The 19,744-nt window shown below is 29.2% G+C and overlaps 1 protein-coding gene and 1 long non-coding RNA gene across 4 annotated transcripts in view; one reads left to right on the top strand and one right to left on the bottom strand.

Moving 5' to 3' along the window:
- Positions 1–5,979, top strand: part of LOC142333554 (ras-related protein Ral-a) — a 43,860-nt gene extending 37,881 nt beyond the window's left edge. For all 3 annotated transcript variants that reach the window (XM_075380835.1, XM_075380837.1, XM_075380836.1), the window contains exon 6: positions 1,363–5,979. In XM_075380835.1, coding sequence (XP_075236950.1) covers positions 1,363–1,479 — 117 coding nt within the window. In that variant the 3' untranslated portion in view covers positions 1,480–5,979. The remainder of the gene's footprint in view (positions 1–1,362) is intronic.
- Positions 5,980–11,495: 5,516 nt separating this feature from the next.
- The window catches only part of LOC142333580 (uncharacterized), a 28,692-nt gene continuing 20,443 nt past the window's right edge, over positions 11,496–19,744 (bottom strand). Inside the window, exons 2-3 of the long non-coding RNA XR_012758639.1 lie at positions 11,715–11,889; positions 11,496–11,600 (exon numbers count right to left, since the gene is read on the bottom strand). This is a non-coding gene — a long non-coding RNA (uncharacterized LOC142333580). The remainder of the gene's footprint in view (positions 11,601–11,714; positions 11,890–19,744) is intronic.

Here is a 19,744-nt window from a genome sequence, read left to right as displayed (position 1 = left end):
ACTGTGTTGGGTGATTTTTTTTGTATAGCAAATTTTGAATCAGAAATTTTGTGTTCAAAACGGAATTAAGTGCAACAAAGATAAAATTTTAAAGGCCTTTGGCAATGAATTTATCACTTGTAAAAATGCTTTCAGAAAGTCTGAGAAGATATCAAAGTTAATATGAAGTCTGGGGCATCCTAGCACATCAATCATTGATGAAAATGTTGAAAAAGTTAGAGTTTGTGCTTGCTAATCACAGAATTGCCATTGGAGGAGAGGTTGCTGAAGAAATAAGAATTTGATATGGGTCATGTGAAGCAAGTTTTACTAATGTTTTGAAGATGAAGTGGGTGGCAGCCAAATTTGTTTCAAAACTGCTAAATTTTCAGTAAAAACAGCATTGCATAATCATCGCTGAACAAATGTTTACTACATCACTGATGACCCAGACATCCTCAAACACATCATAACTGGTGAAAAAAGGCTCTATTACATGACACCAGGAGATCGCATAACACCAATTTTACATGTGAGTAATAGTCGTTCATGAATCGTGAGGATTTTTAGCATTCCATGTTCGACAGGTTTGGCTGTTAATGTAGCCATCCAAATTAAAACTGTTTCTTGTCGCTGAAATAAACACGATCCAAAATTTCAATATCGTCATCAACAAGAGAACGAAACTGGCAACAATACTGTAAACATTTTCTGTGGTCTACTTCTTTCAGTTCTTGAACGACACCGATGCAATAAGCATGTGATTGTAGTTTTTTACTGGCCCTGAAAGTTGTAGTTAGTGAAAACCCATCCTGTGAAGAGATAACTTTCTGAATTATTTTCTGGGTGAGCAAGTCAAATATGTTTTTTCACATCCTCCAGAACTGTTAACAGTGACGGTTGACCTGTGCTTTTCCAATCGTGTTAATTCCTAGTCTCACGAAATTTATTAATCATATGCACTATTGTTGACTTATTAGGAACTGAAGAATTGGGAAATTTTGTCCGAAACTTGTCTTTTCTTCATAAGATTTACACGCACAATAAACACACATTCGTCCTTGGCAAATGCCATAGTTGACAAAATAGAGACAAATTTATACCGGTGTAGCACTAGCGCATAAGAAAAACATTTCAACCGTTACAAACTGCTAACCTTGTGTGTAATGTTGCCAACTGACATGTAGGGAGAAATAAAATTTACCTATGCGTGACTTCTACCTTCTTAATCTTAGGGTTGTGTACTTTTTGAAAAACCCATTACTTTTGCACCTCCTTGTACGGGTTTAATCTGACTATATCAAAATGATTCTTACTATGTGCTTGTACCCCTTTTCCTTTTATTTGTGAGATAATGTTTTGTTTTTTTTATTTTTTTTTCAGGTATTTTTTGATCTAATGAGAGAAATAAGATCAAGAAAAATGGAAGATAATAGAATGAGTAACAATAGAGGAAAAGATAAAAGCAAAAGAAAGAAATTAAAGTGTGCTATTTTGTAAATAGAAAAAAAACAAATTTTTTTTGAAACTGAAGAATAAAAATAAGGATTAAGTATGGACTTATTTGCTAATGTTTATAATTTATATATTATTATTACACACATAAAAAAAATATATTATAATTTTCAGTGAAACAAAATAATTATTAACAAATTATTATTATTATTCTTATTATATATCTGCTGGGTATTTATTTATTTTTAAAAATTTTAATTTTACAGTTCGCGCTTCTATTATTGTCTCATTTTAGAATTAAATTATTACATTAGTTAAGTATATAATTATATAAATTTTTTTATTTAATTTATTTTTGTTTTGGTTCTTTTTTTACGTGATTGTGCTTGATGGTATGTATGATATTTAATTAAGAAATTGTCTGTCGAAGGAAAAAAAGTTTTATATTATAAATAATGTATATACAGTATAAATTGAGTTGTGTACGAACAACTTATTCTAATAAAATTAATCGTATTATAAAACTGCTGTTTGTAATAAAAAAAAAAAAGATTTTTATTATGCGCTTTATAAGGAAAACTCTAAAAACCAAACTGAATTTTACTGTTCTTTAAGTCGCTTCAGTAAAAAAAATTGTTTTTCTTTTTAATTTGCTAGTATGTATATATGTAGGTTGCCCTTATGTACTGTAAACCCTTTTTACCTATAATTTAAATCTCCCCATACACTCTCTCTCTCTCTCATTGATCAATTCTAAATACTCCAAGGAGTATTTAGAGTTGATCAATTAAGAAAGATTTTTTTTACCTTAACGGAATCAAGGTTTTTTTATCCAGATTTCATAAATCGTGAAATTTTATTAAAAATCTTAGGTTTTATAATAGATTATTTTGTCGCTAAACAACTTGAAATTGTAGTTTTAAATAAAGTAATAAAAAACAAAAGCAAATGTTCTTATTGAATTCTGTCTTTTTTTAATGTAATGCAAAATTTTTTTGACTTTGGCACAAAACAATTAGTGTAAATTTCAGTTTATAATATGCTTTACTATATAAATAAAATTTACTTCCTTTTGAAGGTTGTTTTGGAGAATTTTAGTAAGAGTTGGTTTTTAAGTTAAATTATTTATAATGATATTGCTGATAAGTTTTAGGCTTACACCATAAAGGGCTTTGGCAGCTCTCTGAAGTAAATTTATATGAGTATAACAAACTTAGAGTATTAGATAAGAGATTATATATACTTGAGTCCGTTTTAAGGAGATATTGTGCCAATTACTCCCTTTATATCTGTCAATCTGTTTTATTCTTCTTTAAATTAAAAAAAAATTTGCTTGTCACTGCCATTTTGTTTTATTTTACAAATCTACTGATAACGAGTCACAAGAAGAGCTGTGAACATAATGGAGAAGCAGCCAAACATAAAAAATATAGCAAAATATATGCACTACTATTAACATTGGCTTGACATACCTTAATCTAGTGTATGAAAATGGTCCGCGTGAATGTTTCATTATTTTACTACCTTCTGTCATCATTATTATTTTCCACACCACCACCTGGTCTTAAAATAAATTCATCAGTTGCATTCTTCATTACTCCATCTTTTCCTGGTAATCACTTTTTATTTTTTCTACATGACTGAAATAAAACCGACCCGATTTTCTTTAGACATAGTTGTTATTCCTCCCTAAAGAAATTACTGTAATTTTATCATAATTAATTGTTAGTTGATTGAATGTAATATTTTAATTTAGCCTGATATAATCTATTGTTTTGAGGTCACACGTATATGTAGAAAGGAGCACTAGTCTACGACCAATTGTGGTCGTAAACATTTATAGATGCAAAATGTTCTTACTTTCTGTTTTTATTTTTTCAACTAAATTATATAATGGGTATTTTTTCCATTAACCACCTTTTAAAATTAATACTGTATGTTTGAATTTCCAACAGTGGTGGCCCATTCTTTAAATATTAATTTCCTTTTGTTTATGAATCCTTGTCCTTAGATATTAGGTGTGATCGATTTAATCACTTTGCCGACAGATTTTGAAATTGAAGATAAAATATTGTACAGTTTTCTGATTTTAAATTTTTTGTAAGTACCTAAATCTCATATTTACATCATATAAAAAGTTTTCTTTTAGATTTGCATGTCATCTATAAAAAAGCTGTTTTTTTTTTTCAAATTTTTTTGTTTAAAACCGATTCCATTTTGTAATACCAGTAAGGAATTCTTGTAGGTAAGAACAATTTTCTGTCTTTTTTTGTCTTCAGTCATTTGACTGGTTTGATGTAGCTCTCCAAGCTTCCCTATCTAGTGCTAGTAGTTTCATTTTGGTATACCATGCATCCTACATCGCTAACAAATTGTTTTCCGTATTCCAAACATTGCCTGCTTGCAAAATTTTTCCCATCTACCTGTCCCTCCAACATAAAAGTGACTATTCCAGGATGCCGTTAGATGTGGCCTGTAAGTGTCTCTTTTTTTAGCTAGATTTTCCAAATCCTTCATCAATTTGCCACAAATTCTCTTCATTTGTCACTTTATCATCCAACTGTTCAGCATTCTCCTAGTGCCGCATTTCAAAAACTTCTAATTTTTTTCTTCTTAGGTACTGCGATCGTTGATTTTTCACTTCCATATAAAGCTACGTGCCAAACATATGCTTTCAAAAATGTTTTCCTGATGTTTAAATTAATTTTTGATGTAAACAAATTATATTTCTGATTGAAAGCTCGTTTTGCCTGTGCTATTCGGCATTTTATGTCGCTCCTGCTTTGTCCATCTTTAGTAATTATACTTCCCAAATAAAAACTTCTGTCTCCATAATCTTTTCTCGTCCTGTTTTTATACTCAGGACGAGTATAAAAACAGTTCAGTAGAAGCCTACCTACTTTATTTCTACTACATTTCATTACTTTTGTTTTGTTCTTTTTTATTTTCACGCGGTAGTTTTTGCATATGACTTTACCTATGGCATTCATGTTTTTTCTGTCTTAAATAAAAATTACTTATTATTTCTTTCATTTCATATCTATCAAAGCCATATATTATAGCATTTTTATGCTTTGAGAATTTTCTGTTTTTCCCTGATGTCAATAGAATTTTATGTTTATTGTACAGAGGATTCTTTTACTATAAATTTGATTGTTGATATTGAAATGTTACAGTAATTTAACATTTCATTTGATATTCTTGTTAGAAAGAAAACAAAAGCTTTTTTTTACCTTTGTTATAATACATATTATGTGTAAATCAAGATTTTTTTACCTATTACAAATAGTGTTTTCATTCACTCGACATTGCACTTCGCTTAAAATCAAAAATGATAACACGTAAAAAATATAACAAATTTTATTCACCATAAAACAAATTTATATGAAAATACAGTACTGTGTACAATAGAAAAGTCAGTGACTGGACCAGTGTTAGAAATTTATGGTTTGCACATGTGCTGTAGGACTCTTCATCTTCTTCACTATTTTAGAGTTCTTCTGACTATATATCAGTAATTGGTTATGATTTTATTTTTTTAGTTGTGTTTGGTGTTTTCATTTGTTTTTTAATGTGAGAATATTTTATAGAATTTTCAGTATTAATGTAGTAGGCGATCAACCACTGTAGTTAGTTATTTACTTCTTAGATGATGCCACTGAAATGCTATGTAAAGAAATAAGAAAATATAATTTAACGTAACTTAATCTATGCTCACTTTGTTCGCTAGTTAAGGTGCAGATTAATGTAGGTTAAATTTAGTTAGATTATACTTATAATTTCATTTATTTATTTCTTTTTTCAATGTAGCATTTCAGTGGCGCCATCTAAGAAATAATTAACTAACCACAGCAGTAGATCACCTACTATGTTAACCGAATTTTCATATTGGCTGTATATTATTTCTTACTGGCTAAGTTGTTATATATTGCCTAATATCTCACCCCTTCTGTTCACCAACATTGAGGACCAGAATTTTTGCTACGATCTATTTTCTTTGAAAACTCTATTCTTTCTAAAATATGAAACATTTCGCAACTAATAAAATTTAAAAGAAAAAATTTTTTAAATTTTCAAATAACTGATAAAAATTTGTACATTTATTTCTTAATAAGTGATGTACTGTATATCATTATTATTGCTTATTTTTTGGGGTTTTTCCCCATTCTGTGCGTGTATGTGTTTGTACATTTGTGTATGAATGTAATTGAAAGTGTGTAATTATTATAATCATTATTAATAAATAAAAAATTTAAAAAATGAACAAGAAATATTGGATTTATATATGGACTTTTAGTAATTATTATTACAATATGTATAATCATAACAACATGTTCAATCGCCGTGCCTGGTTTCATTTTATTAGTTTACAATCATAAATTATAATTATAATATTTATTATAAGTAAGTGTAATAGGTATTATTATTTTAATAGTTTTAATATTATTATTGCGTAGTAAACATTATTATCATGCGTGTTAATTTACAAGATGCTACTCAAAATTTCCTGTTTTTTTTTTTTCAATAAAACAAAATACATTAACGGCTTAATATTTTTAACTCCTCATTAATGATTATCCTTTTAAAAATTAATATTTTTTGTCAGTACGTATTATGGAATATGATGAATTCCTTTTTCTTTCCTTAATGTTGGCGGCTTCTTCGTATATTTTATATTAATTTTTCTATTCGATATCCTTTTTTATTAATTTTTTTTTGAGAGGAAGTTTTACATTTTTAAAAAAATTAATAGGAAAACTACTATTTTGTATTAGTCTGACAGTCGGATGAGTTTCAAAGTATAAATTTAAAAAAAATTAACAATTGCCGAAATATAATATTACTGTATGGGATTAACTGATACTTAATCTTTAAAATTTATCACTTTCAGTAAATATTATTAAATTATGCTTGTAATATGGAATAATAATCACTGTAATGTGTGGTGCACTGTGTTGGCATTGCCAACTAACAGTGCACCACATTCTTGCGGATTGTTATCTGTTATGCGGCATTACATCGCAAGTTTAACCTAGGGGCTGACATACAAACAATTTTAGGGGATAATGAAACAAAGTTATCTATGTTTTATGATTTCATAGGGCCATCCATTTTCATTAAAAAATTTTAATTACTGTGTTTAAGCTATTTATTTGCCGTAAAGCAAATGGTAATTTTATTATCTTAATTTTTCATTTTAAGATATATTTTAATTGTTTTTAAAGATTTTTTTAAAATTAATTTCTTAAAACAAAGTCATTGTATTCAGACAAAGATAATGCGCAAAAACGTTTTTCACCCCCCCCCCCCCCGCAAAAAAAAAGAAAAGAAAGTAATATGGAATGTTTGTAGACTATTTCTGTTACATGGCAGAAATTTAAATTTGGGGTTTAACATCAGAAGTATTTTAGGGAACGATATGACTATTTCATTGAATGTCTTATGATTTCTTAAGGCCAAAGATTTGATTACTCGTACTGTCTTTTTCGTCTCTTTATACCATTTGATGTATGCCAGATGGTATCTTCGTTCTGAGGTGTTAAGATTTTCATGGTTGCTAGTCACCCATTGTGAATTACATACCAAAAGAACAAAAACATAATCTTTTATTAATATGAAATTGAAAATAACAGACACTTAAAATATTCAAGAATAAAAAATAGTAAATTAATATTGCTACCTGAAAAATGTAGAATGTATATAAACGAATCTAAAAGAAAGTGAAAGAAGATAAAATTATAAATCCATGTTAGTGTTTACTTCTACATCGTATTTCATGAAACTTTAAATAGGAACAAGTTGTTTCCCACAAGCAAGGAGCTGACAGTGAGAACTCGCATATTACAGAGCTACTTTCTTTGATTTTTCATTCTTTAGCACCTCAATTAAGAAATTATTTCCTTATACATAAAATTTCCAAAATCAATCTGTTTAAAATAATGACGAAAGACTTGATAAAATGGTTATACAAATTAAATTGTATCTGATAAACAATTAAATTTGAAATTTATGGGATGGTAAATTAAGAGAATGGGTTATCCTGTTTGAAAATTCAACCGGGATTGGTGCAGTAGTTCATGGAACAAGCTACATAGAAAGAAGACTCAAAAAATATTATCTTTTTCAATTGTCACTACAAAAATTTAGTAAATAAAAATTCACCATCATATTTGAATAAAATTTATGAATTTTGATCCAAAAATTTTGTTATTTTTTAGCTTCAAAATTTTATGCATATAAATTGTGCACCATCAGTAGTTTTAGTTGAGAAAATGAAGAGCTGAGATTTGTTGTAACATTTAATAGCAATTAGTATATATTAGTTTTTTTAACTCAATCCTGTTTTATGGCAGCACTGTCATATTTTTCTATAATTTATTACTGCATACATTAGCATATTATGCTTTTTATTCATCCTTCATTCAGTGTGTTTTTTTTTTGCAACTTATCGACAAAAGTGTAAGTGATTCTGTGAAATTCTGTTAACTGAGGTTTTCCTGTATTTAAATAATAAATTTGTTAATCTTAAAAAAAAATCGATAATTTTTTAAATTTGTTTTAGAATAATTTGTTATTTGTAGAAAGTTCTGAAAAAATTACTTGAAAAAACATAAAACTTTAAAGGTGAGTTGCATTCTTTTAAAAACATTTTTTAAAAGAAGTTCATATTATTTACTGTTTGTATTCTTACTGTAACAATCTATTAAAAACAAAAAAAAAAAAACAGATTTTTGTAAAAGAATTGCTTTATGACAAAGGGCACTAGGAAAGTTTTGTAATAAAACTTTATTTTTTATGAAAATAATTTCCACTACACATTATACACTTCTCCATCCTTCAAAACCAGTCTTCAAAGAAACCGTGTCGTTTTGTCAGAGATCTGGGCACATTCGTTGTCCCATGTCCTTAGGATATTATCATTGTTTGTAAAATGTCTCCCTTTCAGTCTGTCACATGGAGCGAGGTCAGGACTGCAGGAAGGGTAATCTAACAGTTTTATTCCAGTACTAGTCAAATACTTGGAGCATTATCATGGTGAAAAAAAACGTTATATCTATCCTTGAGTTTGGATGCAGATTATTAAGAGCTTGACAACGCGAAGGCAAGTATTCCTCATTATATCACTTCCCTGTAACTGTTACAAGTTTCCAACACAACTGCTCTAAATCTCCTGTCATATTAAAAAAAAGCCACATTCCCTTCATTGATCTGGATTTTTGAACAGCCATGAGGTTCTACTCATCTTCGAACACTCACACTTCATTCTGAGCCTCGATCGGAAGCATAATAGAAAAGCCAAGTTTTGTCACTTATCACAAAACTGTTCACATACGTCGATATCATTTTTAAACTTTTCAGCATTTTACAGCACCGTGAAACACATTGTGCAATCTGATCATCGTCAAGTTATGTGGCATCCAAAGGCTACAAAGCTTTCTAATTTGCTGATCTTGCAGAATAGCATGAACTGATGGTGCTTTAATGGCAGGACTCACATCTATACGTCTTAAGCATTTTTTGTACTGTAGTAATGTTTCTTTCACTCGTAGACAAAGATGGTCAACTTCTTTGCATCCTCAAGGTTAAAATTTTCTCTTTCAAACTCTTGGTACACCTAAATTTTGTTTTAAAATGAAAATAATCTTCTCCAAGCTCAGGAGTCATTTGCTCAAAAAACTAATCTACACTTACATGCAAAATTGCCTGGTATTCAGTTTTTGACCACGACGACATCACTACCTCTTTTCAGTAACAGCTAAAAAGCAAATGACACTTGAGCAGCTGCAGTGCAGATTGAGAACTATCTAAATGCACAGTAACTTGTAACTGCCTGTTATGATCTGTTCCATTGTATTGTAAAACTTTCCTGGTGTACCTAGAATGTATACATTTACATTATCCATGTAGAGTATACTTCAGGGAGATTTGTTATTATTACCTGTAAAACTTTTATTTTTCTGGCTATATAGTTTTACTGTATATTCCATAAAGTAAAATTGGGTCCCATTGTTAATTGGGTCAAATTTTTCATGTCGTAGTTTTTTTGCAATCTTGTTTCATCAACCAAACTACCAAACAAAGGCATTATTTTAGCATAAAAAATTATGGAAGTGTGTGTGTATATATATATATATATAAAGACTGTATGTCATCGACCTGCTTTTAGCTTGATATCTCCAAACTGGATTGATTGTTTTAGATGAAATTTAGTATGATAATATATATATATATATATATATATATATATATATATATATATATATATATATATATATATAATATAAGGGGCATTGATGTCATTTAATTTTGGTCATAATCAGTCAAAAGAACAGAAATCAAAATTTTTTGGGTCCATTATCCCAAAATTTTACTGAAAAGCGTAAGTAATTTTTTTCCATATAATTTTATGCCTCTTAAATAGTTGAGATACTTTCTTAGGGTGTTTGGTCATATTCAAATTCCCTTAAATGAATGGGGGTTATATTTTTCTGGACTTGGTCATATTCTTTTACTGTTTAATGATTCTATTAGATTAGTATATATATCATTTAGGTGATTTCATTCGAGGATAGAGGATAATAAGTTTATTTTTTTTTTAAAGACTGGATGATGTCATTTAAGGTTGGTTACAATCGGTCAAGGGGGTGAGGATATATGATCAGCAATGGGTGTTATATCTCTTGGCTAGCATTTGACTAATTTTAAACACTAGTATTCATGTTAATTGTATAATTATTTCTATTGATTGAGTAAATGGTAACCATTTTTATGTGAGGATATATGATCAGCAATGGGTGTTATATCTCTTGGCTAGCATTTGACTAATTTTAAACACTAGTATTCATGTTAATTGTATAATTATTTCTATTGATTGAGTAAATGGTAACCATTTTTATGTCAATTGGCTTATAATTTACAGTAATTTTAAGTTTGTAGAACAATTTTTCTTATATGTTGATTCAATTTTAGCGATCTGGATATCCCAGGTATTAAATTTCAATTAAGCTTGTAACCATATTTTTATTTGAATTTAAACCTGGATTTTCTTTATAAAATAGTGATCATCAGTAACGTTAAGGTAATAACTTAATTGTATTGGAATTTGATTCATTTTGATAAGGGGATATAGAAAAATTTTTCAAACTACTAAGATTTTATACAGTTAGATATAAGTAAAGAAATTTATACATTATAAGATAAAAATAAATGTAATTAAAGGCTTTGTTAATTATTTAAACTTAAAGTTGGTTTGCATTGTTGTATTACAAGGTATTGATAATATTCTTTCTGTTATTTGAACTATTAGAAAAGAAAATAAGAAGGAAAATTTACTGGAATGTGGATTATTTTATTTACTCTAATAATCCTTATTCCTACATTACTGAGAATCATAACCTATGTTGAGTTATAATATCTTTATGCTTGTTTCTTTGTCATGATAACAAAAAAATATATACAGTGTTCTTTCAGCCTTGTATTTCTTGTGATCACTTCGTTTTTCACAGGGCAAAAAACATTTTTGCAGATTTTTAAATAAAACCTTTATTATATTTTGACCTTTTTTTAAATTTGCATCAAATAAAAGAGTTGTTTTTAATTTGGCATTGATTTATATAAATTTAAATTGTTAAAGTAGTATTTTGTTTAACTTCATTTAATTTAAAATAAATAAATATATATGAAGAATGCAGGGAAAAATCCTTATAGATAATTTTTCAGGAGACCGTTTTTAAGGTAGATTTTTTGATGAAAGATAAAACTTAACAGATACTATTCATCTCTGATGTAATAATAATAAAGTCTCAGTTGTTTTTTATGTCTCTTAGTGCGGAAATATATTACACTGTTCCAGTGGATTTTTTGAAAAAAAAAAAATTATGGCCTAACCCCAATTTTTACTGGGGAACATGATAAGTTCAGGACCTAAGTTCTTTCTGTGCATTATACTGGATAACACTAGGAAAAATAATACAAATGGATTTTTATTAAAAAAAGTTATGAGCTTTATTACCAAATTCAATTAAATATTATCAAAAAAATAAAATATTTTTATACGTGAAGCAGATTATTGAAAAATTCTTGAATTTTAGGCCCGTAGAACATCGTCAAGACTGTGTTGATTTGAACATCTTCATTATACTTTGGTCTTGAAATTGGTATGTCACCTAATGGAGAAACAAAAGATGGCTATTAATATTTATCAATCATAAGGAAATGTGTTCTAAAAAATAAACTGTTTATGCTGTTGACTTATGTTACTAATAGTACAATAATATTACCTTTATATAGTGGTCCGTGTAACACAAAGCTGCCAGGTTGCAGTTGCTCATCCTCATATGTTTTTGAGGTAGATTTTTCAAATTAGCAGCTTCTACTGTAAATGTTTTCTTTTGATTTTTAAATTTCTTTAGCCGAAAGTTTCATCTCTTGCCTGCCAATTTTTGCTAATAGTTGCTAAAAAAAAAAAATGGATACAATAATTTACTCGTCTTGCACTTTTAGTGTTGTAATCAAAATATTGAATGATTTTCATACAACAATAACATCTTTTCTATAAATTCATCAATTTCCATATTTATATTAAAATGATTACGTTTTCTTTTAAATTTCAATTCTTTAAAAGCAAGGTTAAAGAATCGTATACTATTTGGATCTTTTAATTTTTCATATACAATTTTAAAACTAGGATACATCTTTTCAAGTTTATTCAATCTATCTTCTAGAATTCTATATTGAACATGAACAATGTAATATCTTATTTTTGTCTAAAATTACAAGACAATTGTCACTTTCATCGTGCGGATAAAGCGACGATAAATAAATTCATAATTTTTAGTTATACTTATTTTTGAATAAAAAATAAATATTTGAATAATTATAAATGTATTATTTCGTTTATTTTAGTATAACTAAATATTATGAATAATTAATAATTATTTAAATGTTAAAATTATAAACAAAAAGCGGTCAATTTAATTCACGTTCAACTCGTAATTTCTTTATTAGAAGTTGAATTTGAAATACGCGCGTAGCTCGACTGTGAGGAGAACTCGAGCAAGCGATCGGCTTATTTCAGGCGAGTTCGTTGCTCCTCGCCGTCCTGCCACGAGACACAAGTTTAACAGGACGGGTGGAGCAGTTAGATAGTCATCTGTTAGGAAAACATCTCGCAAAACTCCGTATACTTACATACGCTGTACATCAGTGGTTCCCAAACTTTTCCGACTCGCCGCGCCCTTTTCAATTAAAATTTTACCATGGCGCCGTACTCTAAATAAAAGTATGACTACTCGTAAATAAGAGATAAAAATAAATAAAACTCGTGTACTTTATTTTTTTTACTTTATTAACGTTAAATTAATCATTATAAACGTCTTGGTTCAATTAATTATGAAGCTTTTACAATATTTCGCGGCGCCCTAGTGAAAAGGACAGGGCACCGCGGCGCACAGTCTGGGAATCACCGCAGTACATTGCCACAGTTAGATAGTTAACAGCGCGGTAAAGCGGCCGTCAGCATACGTGCACAGCAATACGTCGACCGCTACGTCATGGGAATGTTTATTTAGACGTGCTACAACTATACGTTTTCCCGTAAGTCCACCGAATCGAACAGGAAAGTAACGTTGCTGTAACGTTTTTTACAAGACGGTTCGCCCCCCCTCCCTCACTTTAGCCTAGGCTTTCGATGAAAAATTTCTAATCGTTGGATCGGTAGGGCCTCCGAAAAGCCCAGATTTGACGACCCTAGACTTTTTTCTACGGGCATACGTTAAAAACGTTATCTATAATGAAAAAAATTAGCGATGTACTACATTTAAGACATTTTATTTTTGAATAAAGCTTAACATGAAGAAGAAGAAAGGGCATAGTAAATCGTTAATATTTAATAATACTTTAATAAATATATGCAATTTTTTTAAATAATTTAATAAGTTGAAAAAAGTACGACACAAAAGTTGTGTAATATGATCATAACTTCCTAATTATATAATTAGAAAAAAGATTTACCAAAAAAGTAATGTTTAGAAGGAAATTCCAATTTCCTTCTGAAGTGTTTTTTTTTTAATTGGTGAATTGATAAAATTTAAAATTAAGAAATTTTAATGCGATTTCAAGAAACAAAATAACATATGTTTGTGTAAACAGTAAATCACAATTCCTGTTTTAATCAATCTCTCGCAACTTGTGTAATTACAATATATCTTTTATTTTCGTTATTCTCTTTTATCTTAAAATAAAATTATTATGGAATATTTTTTTGTTTTAAGTAAAAAACAGAAGTTAAGAATTAAGAAGGAAATTTTACTCATAATAATGTTAAAGAAGGGGTACAGATATTTAGTAGAATAAAAAGCTTGTGTTAGAATACCTCATATCTCTTTTATAAAAGGAATAAAGGATCCTCAAATTGAAAAGGAAACACCAAATTCAAATTTAAAACTGTTTGAAGAAGAATGCTAATAGTGTAAATATTTTTAGCTTATAGACATAAACAATATAAATACGCTACGCACTGTAAATTTTTAGCGAACGAAAAATCGATAAGTGAAATTTTCTATTAATTTGGTATTTAACACATCAATATTTTTCTCAAATTTACAGCCAAAATGCCACTTCCAAATTTTGGCGCCCCGACCAAATGTCCGGGTTGCCCGCCCAGGAATATGAAAACGATTTAGTTGTTTTTTCAGTTCTGATCAGAAGATGGCGGAAAGCAAGGGCTATTTGATTGCCAAATATGTCCAAAAACACGCTGGTAGGGCGAAAGAGTAGTTAATTAGTAAAAATTAATAAGAATTTTTTCTCTGTACATAGAAATTTAAATTAAGCACCATCGGACTATAGTGTTTTTAAGCGGACATTTTATTAAGTTATCTGATAATACTAAAAAAATATTATCTGTATTGACATTTTATTATTTATACGGTTAAATCAAATACGACTTTTAAGCACATTGTGCTTAAAATCCGTGCACTATATTCTTGAATGTGATAAAGTTTAGAATTAGATTATTATCCTGCTTCCTGCTATTCTATTTGATTCATTTTTTTGGTTCTTTTATCGTACAGAAAGATTTAACCATGGCCTTGAAAAGGCCTAGAAAAACATTTTCTGGAGCAGCACCCCTTACTAATTTTAATTACGAGCCGCTACTTTTTGATATCTTATTGCCTATCCAATTCATAGTTGAGAATCTGAGCGTGGTGGGTAGAATTGAGATGACAATTTTGTGTTTCAAGGGTGTAATCAATAATTTTTATTCGAACACTTTCGATACGTATCCCCATATGAGTAAAAAGCACTGATCTCTTTATAACTGAATAGGGGATCCTTATGGCGTAAACTACAAAGTTTTCAATGTTGAAGCATACTTCAGCGCCGCAGAATGAGCGGCTGTGAACTAAATAAAACCATTGTACGCTTGCGCGACTATAATCGTAATGGTAAGGATGTTTATTTTACTAAAGTCAGATAACCAAAAGAACGGTCATTTACGCAACACAAGCAGAAATTTACGGACAGTTATAGAAATTTTATATAGAGATCAGTGTTCAAAATACATAAGCACTTCTATGCATCGGTTTAAAACGTGGTTTTATCTCTACTCTTACTTACCTTTGCGCATGCACAGTTTCATTATATTTAGTTCTACCACTCATTTTATGGCGCTAGTTTATGCTTCAACTTTTACAAACTTTAATATATGTTTTCCAGTTATATAATGATTAGTAGTAAAAAGGTAAGTAATGGAATTGAATTTACTCGTCAAGTGGTAAACTCGTCATCGTAATTCATTTGTTTAACAGCAGAGGTTCGCTGAAGGCTCAGAAGTTCTAATCCTAGTAAAAGTAGTTTTACTTTTATAAGAATTTGAAAAATAGAGGATACAAATATTTCTATATATGAGGCAGTAATCGTGTTCATTTTTTCAAAATTCGTTAAAGTGGTAGTGGGATATTGTGAAAAAAACAATTTCGATTTTTTTTTTCGGAGGCATTTTAAAGAGAACATTATGAAAGAAAATTTATTACCTACAATTCATATACAAATAATTTTAAAAAAATCTTCCCAAAAAATCAACTCCTCCCCCTTAAAATTGAAATAGGTTTTTTTGCTCTATCTGCCTTTGGAGATAGAATCTTAATATTAAATTTATCAATTTCAAATTCCCCTATCGCATCTAGTAGAAACTACAGCTTTGAAATTTTTCCCACATTTAAATACAACTTTATCACATCAGCTTATACTTTTTCATATTACTAAATTTAAATTTTCTAAAACTATTTATCAGTTTTTTGGAATTGTTAGCATCATTATACTAAGACTGAAAAAGATTACATGTCAAAAAAAGTATAACTAGCTGTACTAATACACTACATAGTTCCTCAGAAAATTTCATTTTCCAAGTTGAATGATTCTCATGAAAAGGGTACAGAAAGTTAAAAAAATCTAATTTATGGAAAACGTGAATTAAAAGCGGCTGCTTATCTTGTTTTAGTGTATCCCTTCACCATATGACTGGTCATTTGGATTATCCTCTTCAGGAACAACAAATTATCTGCCAAATCTTTAACACAGGCTTAACAACTTTGGTTGTAGCAAGTGGTAATGGTTTTTTTACAAGCACAATTTGCACCCTACCCTACATATACTTTTTTTCTTTAATCTCCAGGACCACCGTTAGGTATTGCTTCAGAGGATGAGATGAATGATTTGTAGCATGTGTGAAAATGCCATGCCTGACCGGAATTCGAATCCAGGACTTCCAGATGAAAGGCTGAGGCGCTACCACTCGCACCACGGAGGCCGGCTACCCTATATTTTTGCTTTATTACACTACACCAAGTTTTTCAATAACTAGAGCACAGTTTAAATAAATAGTAAAGTCTCAGTATTATGTTCTAAGTAGCAGCTGTGACAGATAAAAAAATATGAGTTTTTTTATATTTTGAATATATTTTTGGGCATAATATGAGTTAATTCAATTCATATAAATTAAACTGAGAATCCAAAAACAATTCATATAATTGAAAATTGATTTTTACAACCAAAATTGTCATGCCTGTTCCCCTTAAGCATAAAATATCTCTCTCTCATATTACATACACAGACAGATATATTTGAGTAGTATACAGAAACACATTTGGTTGCTATCTATCTCGAACTGCATAGTCCCCTGTTCCGTGTCCAGTTGTCTGACATGCAAATAGTTGTTAATGGAAACTACAAGATATTCACTAATTCCATGCACCCTTGTGCCTCAACCGCCACGGACCAAGGGCTATTAAAAACACACCTGACCCCATTTCACTTTGTTTTGTGTTAACTCTTAACCTCAACATATTTATCACAACTACATCCTAAATTATGTTTTATTTATCCAGTTTTTTACCTTCTACATGTTACAAAGTTTAATCATAAAATTAACTAAACGTAGATTATTTAATATGTGACCCTAGCTAACATAGTTTTTCAAAACTGTCACAAATTTGATCATCTCAACACCTTTATATTCATTCATTCATCTTAACACCTTTTCAGTTTGGATTTATCTAGTATTAGACTTACCTTATTATAAATGTTTTCCTGTAATTGCACATTTCAATCTATTTTTTTCCTCTTTTTATCTATTTACCTTTCACTATCATGAACTGCTACACTACATACAAATAATTTAAAGAATCTCCTTTTAATACTTAGGTCTATATTTGATTTCAGTAGAGTTCTTTTGGTCTACTGAGGTCTGAGTGACTACCCATTTCTTTGAAACCGGTGAAGCTCATATTTCACAGTAGAAGTACCTACATGTGGGCGATATCTATGTACAGAAAATAGTAGCAGCCTAGAAACTGGTTATAAACAAAGAAGTAAGGTATTATGCCAATGGCTGAAACCAAATTTAATAAACCAGTTTCTCCTTCAGATTACCAAAGTTAAATAATATAAAGTTCTATCTCATTGGATGCTCTTGTAATTTTATTATTTATCGCAACAATTGACTTTTTTAATTGCTAGAGCAGTTTATATAACTAACAAAAAAAAACTTTCAGCTTTTTGGATGGTCCTTTATCCCGCTTATCTAAAAGTTTATTCAGAATCTGTCACTTTTCTTAAGTCTTTGTTCAGAATTATTTATTTTTTATATCAAATTAACAGGATATTCCATGAAAACAAAAAAAAAATTAATAATAATACAATCTATAATAATAGAATTGCTGTAAGATAGTAGTACAAATATAAAATGTCTTCTTATAGTAATTAATCCTAGGATTTGTTTGCAGTAGTCTTCCTCCTCCAGACAGTTCTATCTTGTGCTAATTAAGGTTTTTCCATTTACATATTATACCCAATATCTTGTATGGTTTGTTCCATATACGCTAGCGAAAAAAAAAATATTTGCCAGCACTGAAGCATTTTTCAAATACAAGACATTACTAATAACAAATTTAATTTATTTATTCTCAACTGCAACATGAATACAATACGTATACACAAAAGACAAGTAATACAATATAATGCATTATATAAAATATAAAGCACTTAGGTAATTAATTTAGGTCGCACTGATATTTAATCACATTAATATGTAAATAAATTAATATTCCGATAAAGATATTACTGTAATTGCATATGAAAATATATTACCTTAACAGTAAAATAAAATAATAACTTCCTACACACACCCAGTTTTCTTCAGTTATCTTTTTTCTCTCACATACACACTTAAACACACAACACAATATTGTTGCCAACCAGGTATGAATATAAGTATATTAAGATCCCATTTAGATTTAAAATTGGTAACTTTCATGACTAAATTACCACTGAATACAACACTTCCACCTCATCGATTGCTAAGCAGAAATTCTATTCCTTTAAGTTAAATTTAAATTGATTCAGATTACAGGTGCTTCTTACATTACCAGGCAGTAAACTAAAGAACTTAGGTGTTAGAAAAAGAAAATTATTTTATACAGTATACAGTAAGGCCTAGGAACAGTAATATTTTCTGTAAAAATCTGTTAGTTATATAATAGCTTTCACCCTTAGCTATCACCACTCGGACATTACCACTTCTTTTGTAAAAGATTAGAAGCACCTTATAAAGAAAGAAATCTAATGGAAAACAAAGATATTTTCTAAAAAAAAAAAAAAGTAAATAATGTTCTATCACACCACACATTATCTGTACAATAACTTCTTTCAAAATTATAATCAGATAAAAATAAGTGATGTAGACTAAGCCCCAGCTATGCAATCCATAATTTAATTTCGAATGAACTAGAAGCAAGTAAATTTGATTAAAAATATTTACTGGAAAAAACCTTTTTAATGCTTGAATTAAACTAATCATGATAATTCTGCATCATTCTATCATTCACGCACCAGTGCCGCTGATAACTTCATTAGATATTCTAACAAAGATTCATTAAAAAAATTAGTAGCATCACCTTCAACACAAACAACATTACTATCTACACATTCTTTAATAGTAGAAATACCAGCAATCATTGTTTAATTCGTTCATCAAAGTGAATGATAATTTTTTTATTGATGAAAGCAGAGATGCTTTCATCAATATCATCCAGTCTTCCTTCATTTAGTTTTTAACACAAATCTTGATCTGCATTAAATGGTAATTTCATTAAACATTTTTCCCAAGAACAATTTTCAGCATTGGTATCTGCACCAGAATCAATCAACAATTAAATAACGTCGATATCATCACCGCTAAAAAAATTACTTACTGCTAGCAGTAAGTAATATTGAATTTCCTACATGGTCATATGTTATATTAACATCTGCACCCATTTCTAATATTTATTTTATGAAATTTAAATTTCTTTTACTCTTCATCAATTTTAATATAGTGAAACATATCTTACATTTGTAGTCCCAATATTGTTAAACTTAAAATAGTATCTATATAAAATTGTCTCGCATGACTCCATCATATTTATAGCATGGAAAATATGTACAATTGGAAGAAAATTTCCTATATGAAGTAGAATTACTTTCAAACTGGCCTTGGAAGCATCTATAAACAATCGCCATTGTTTTGGTTTATGTTCACATTTCAGATTTCATAATTCCATCAATGTCTGTGGCAAAGGTCATATTAAACTTTGAAGAAACGAATGTAGTAAATGTTTTTCACAATTGCGATAAACAGATGTTTTGACGTTTCCCTGCAATAGATGCCTTTCCAGTAGTTTGGAAGGTAGGAGCTCTGCTTTTTTTTCAGTTCATGGTCATGTTAAAATTTTTTTTACATCAAGGCACAGCTCATCACAAGTGTGCTCCT

This window comes from Lycorma delicatula, chromosome 13, assembly GCF_047948215.1.
Source record: "Lycorma delicatula isolate Av1 chromosome 13, ASM4794821v1, whole genome shotgun sequence".
Classification (NCBI taxonomy): Eukaryota; Metazoa; Arthropoda; class Insecta; order Hemiptera; family Fulgoridae; genus Lycorma; species Lycorma delicatula.
This window is presented reverse-complemented; position numbering and strand designations above follow the sequence as displayed.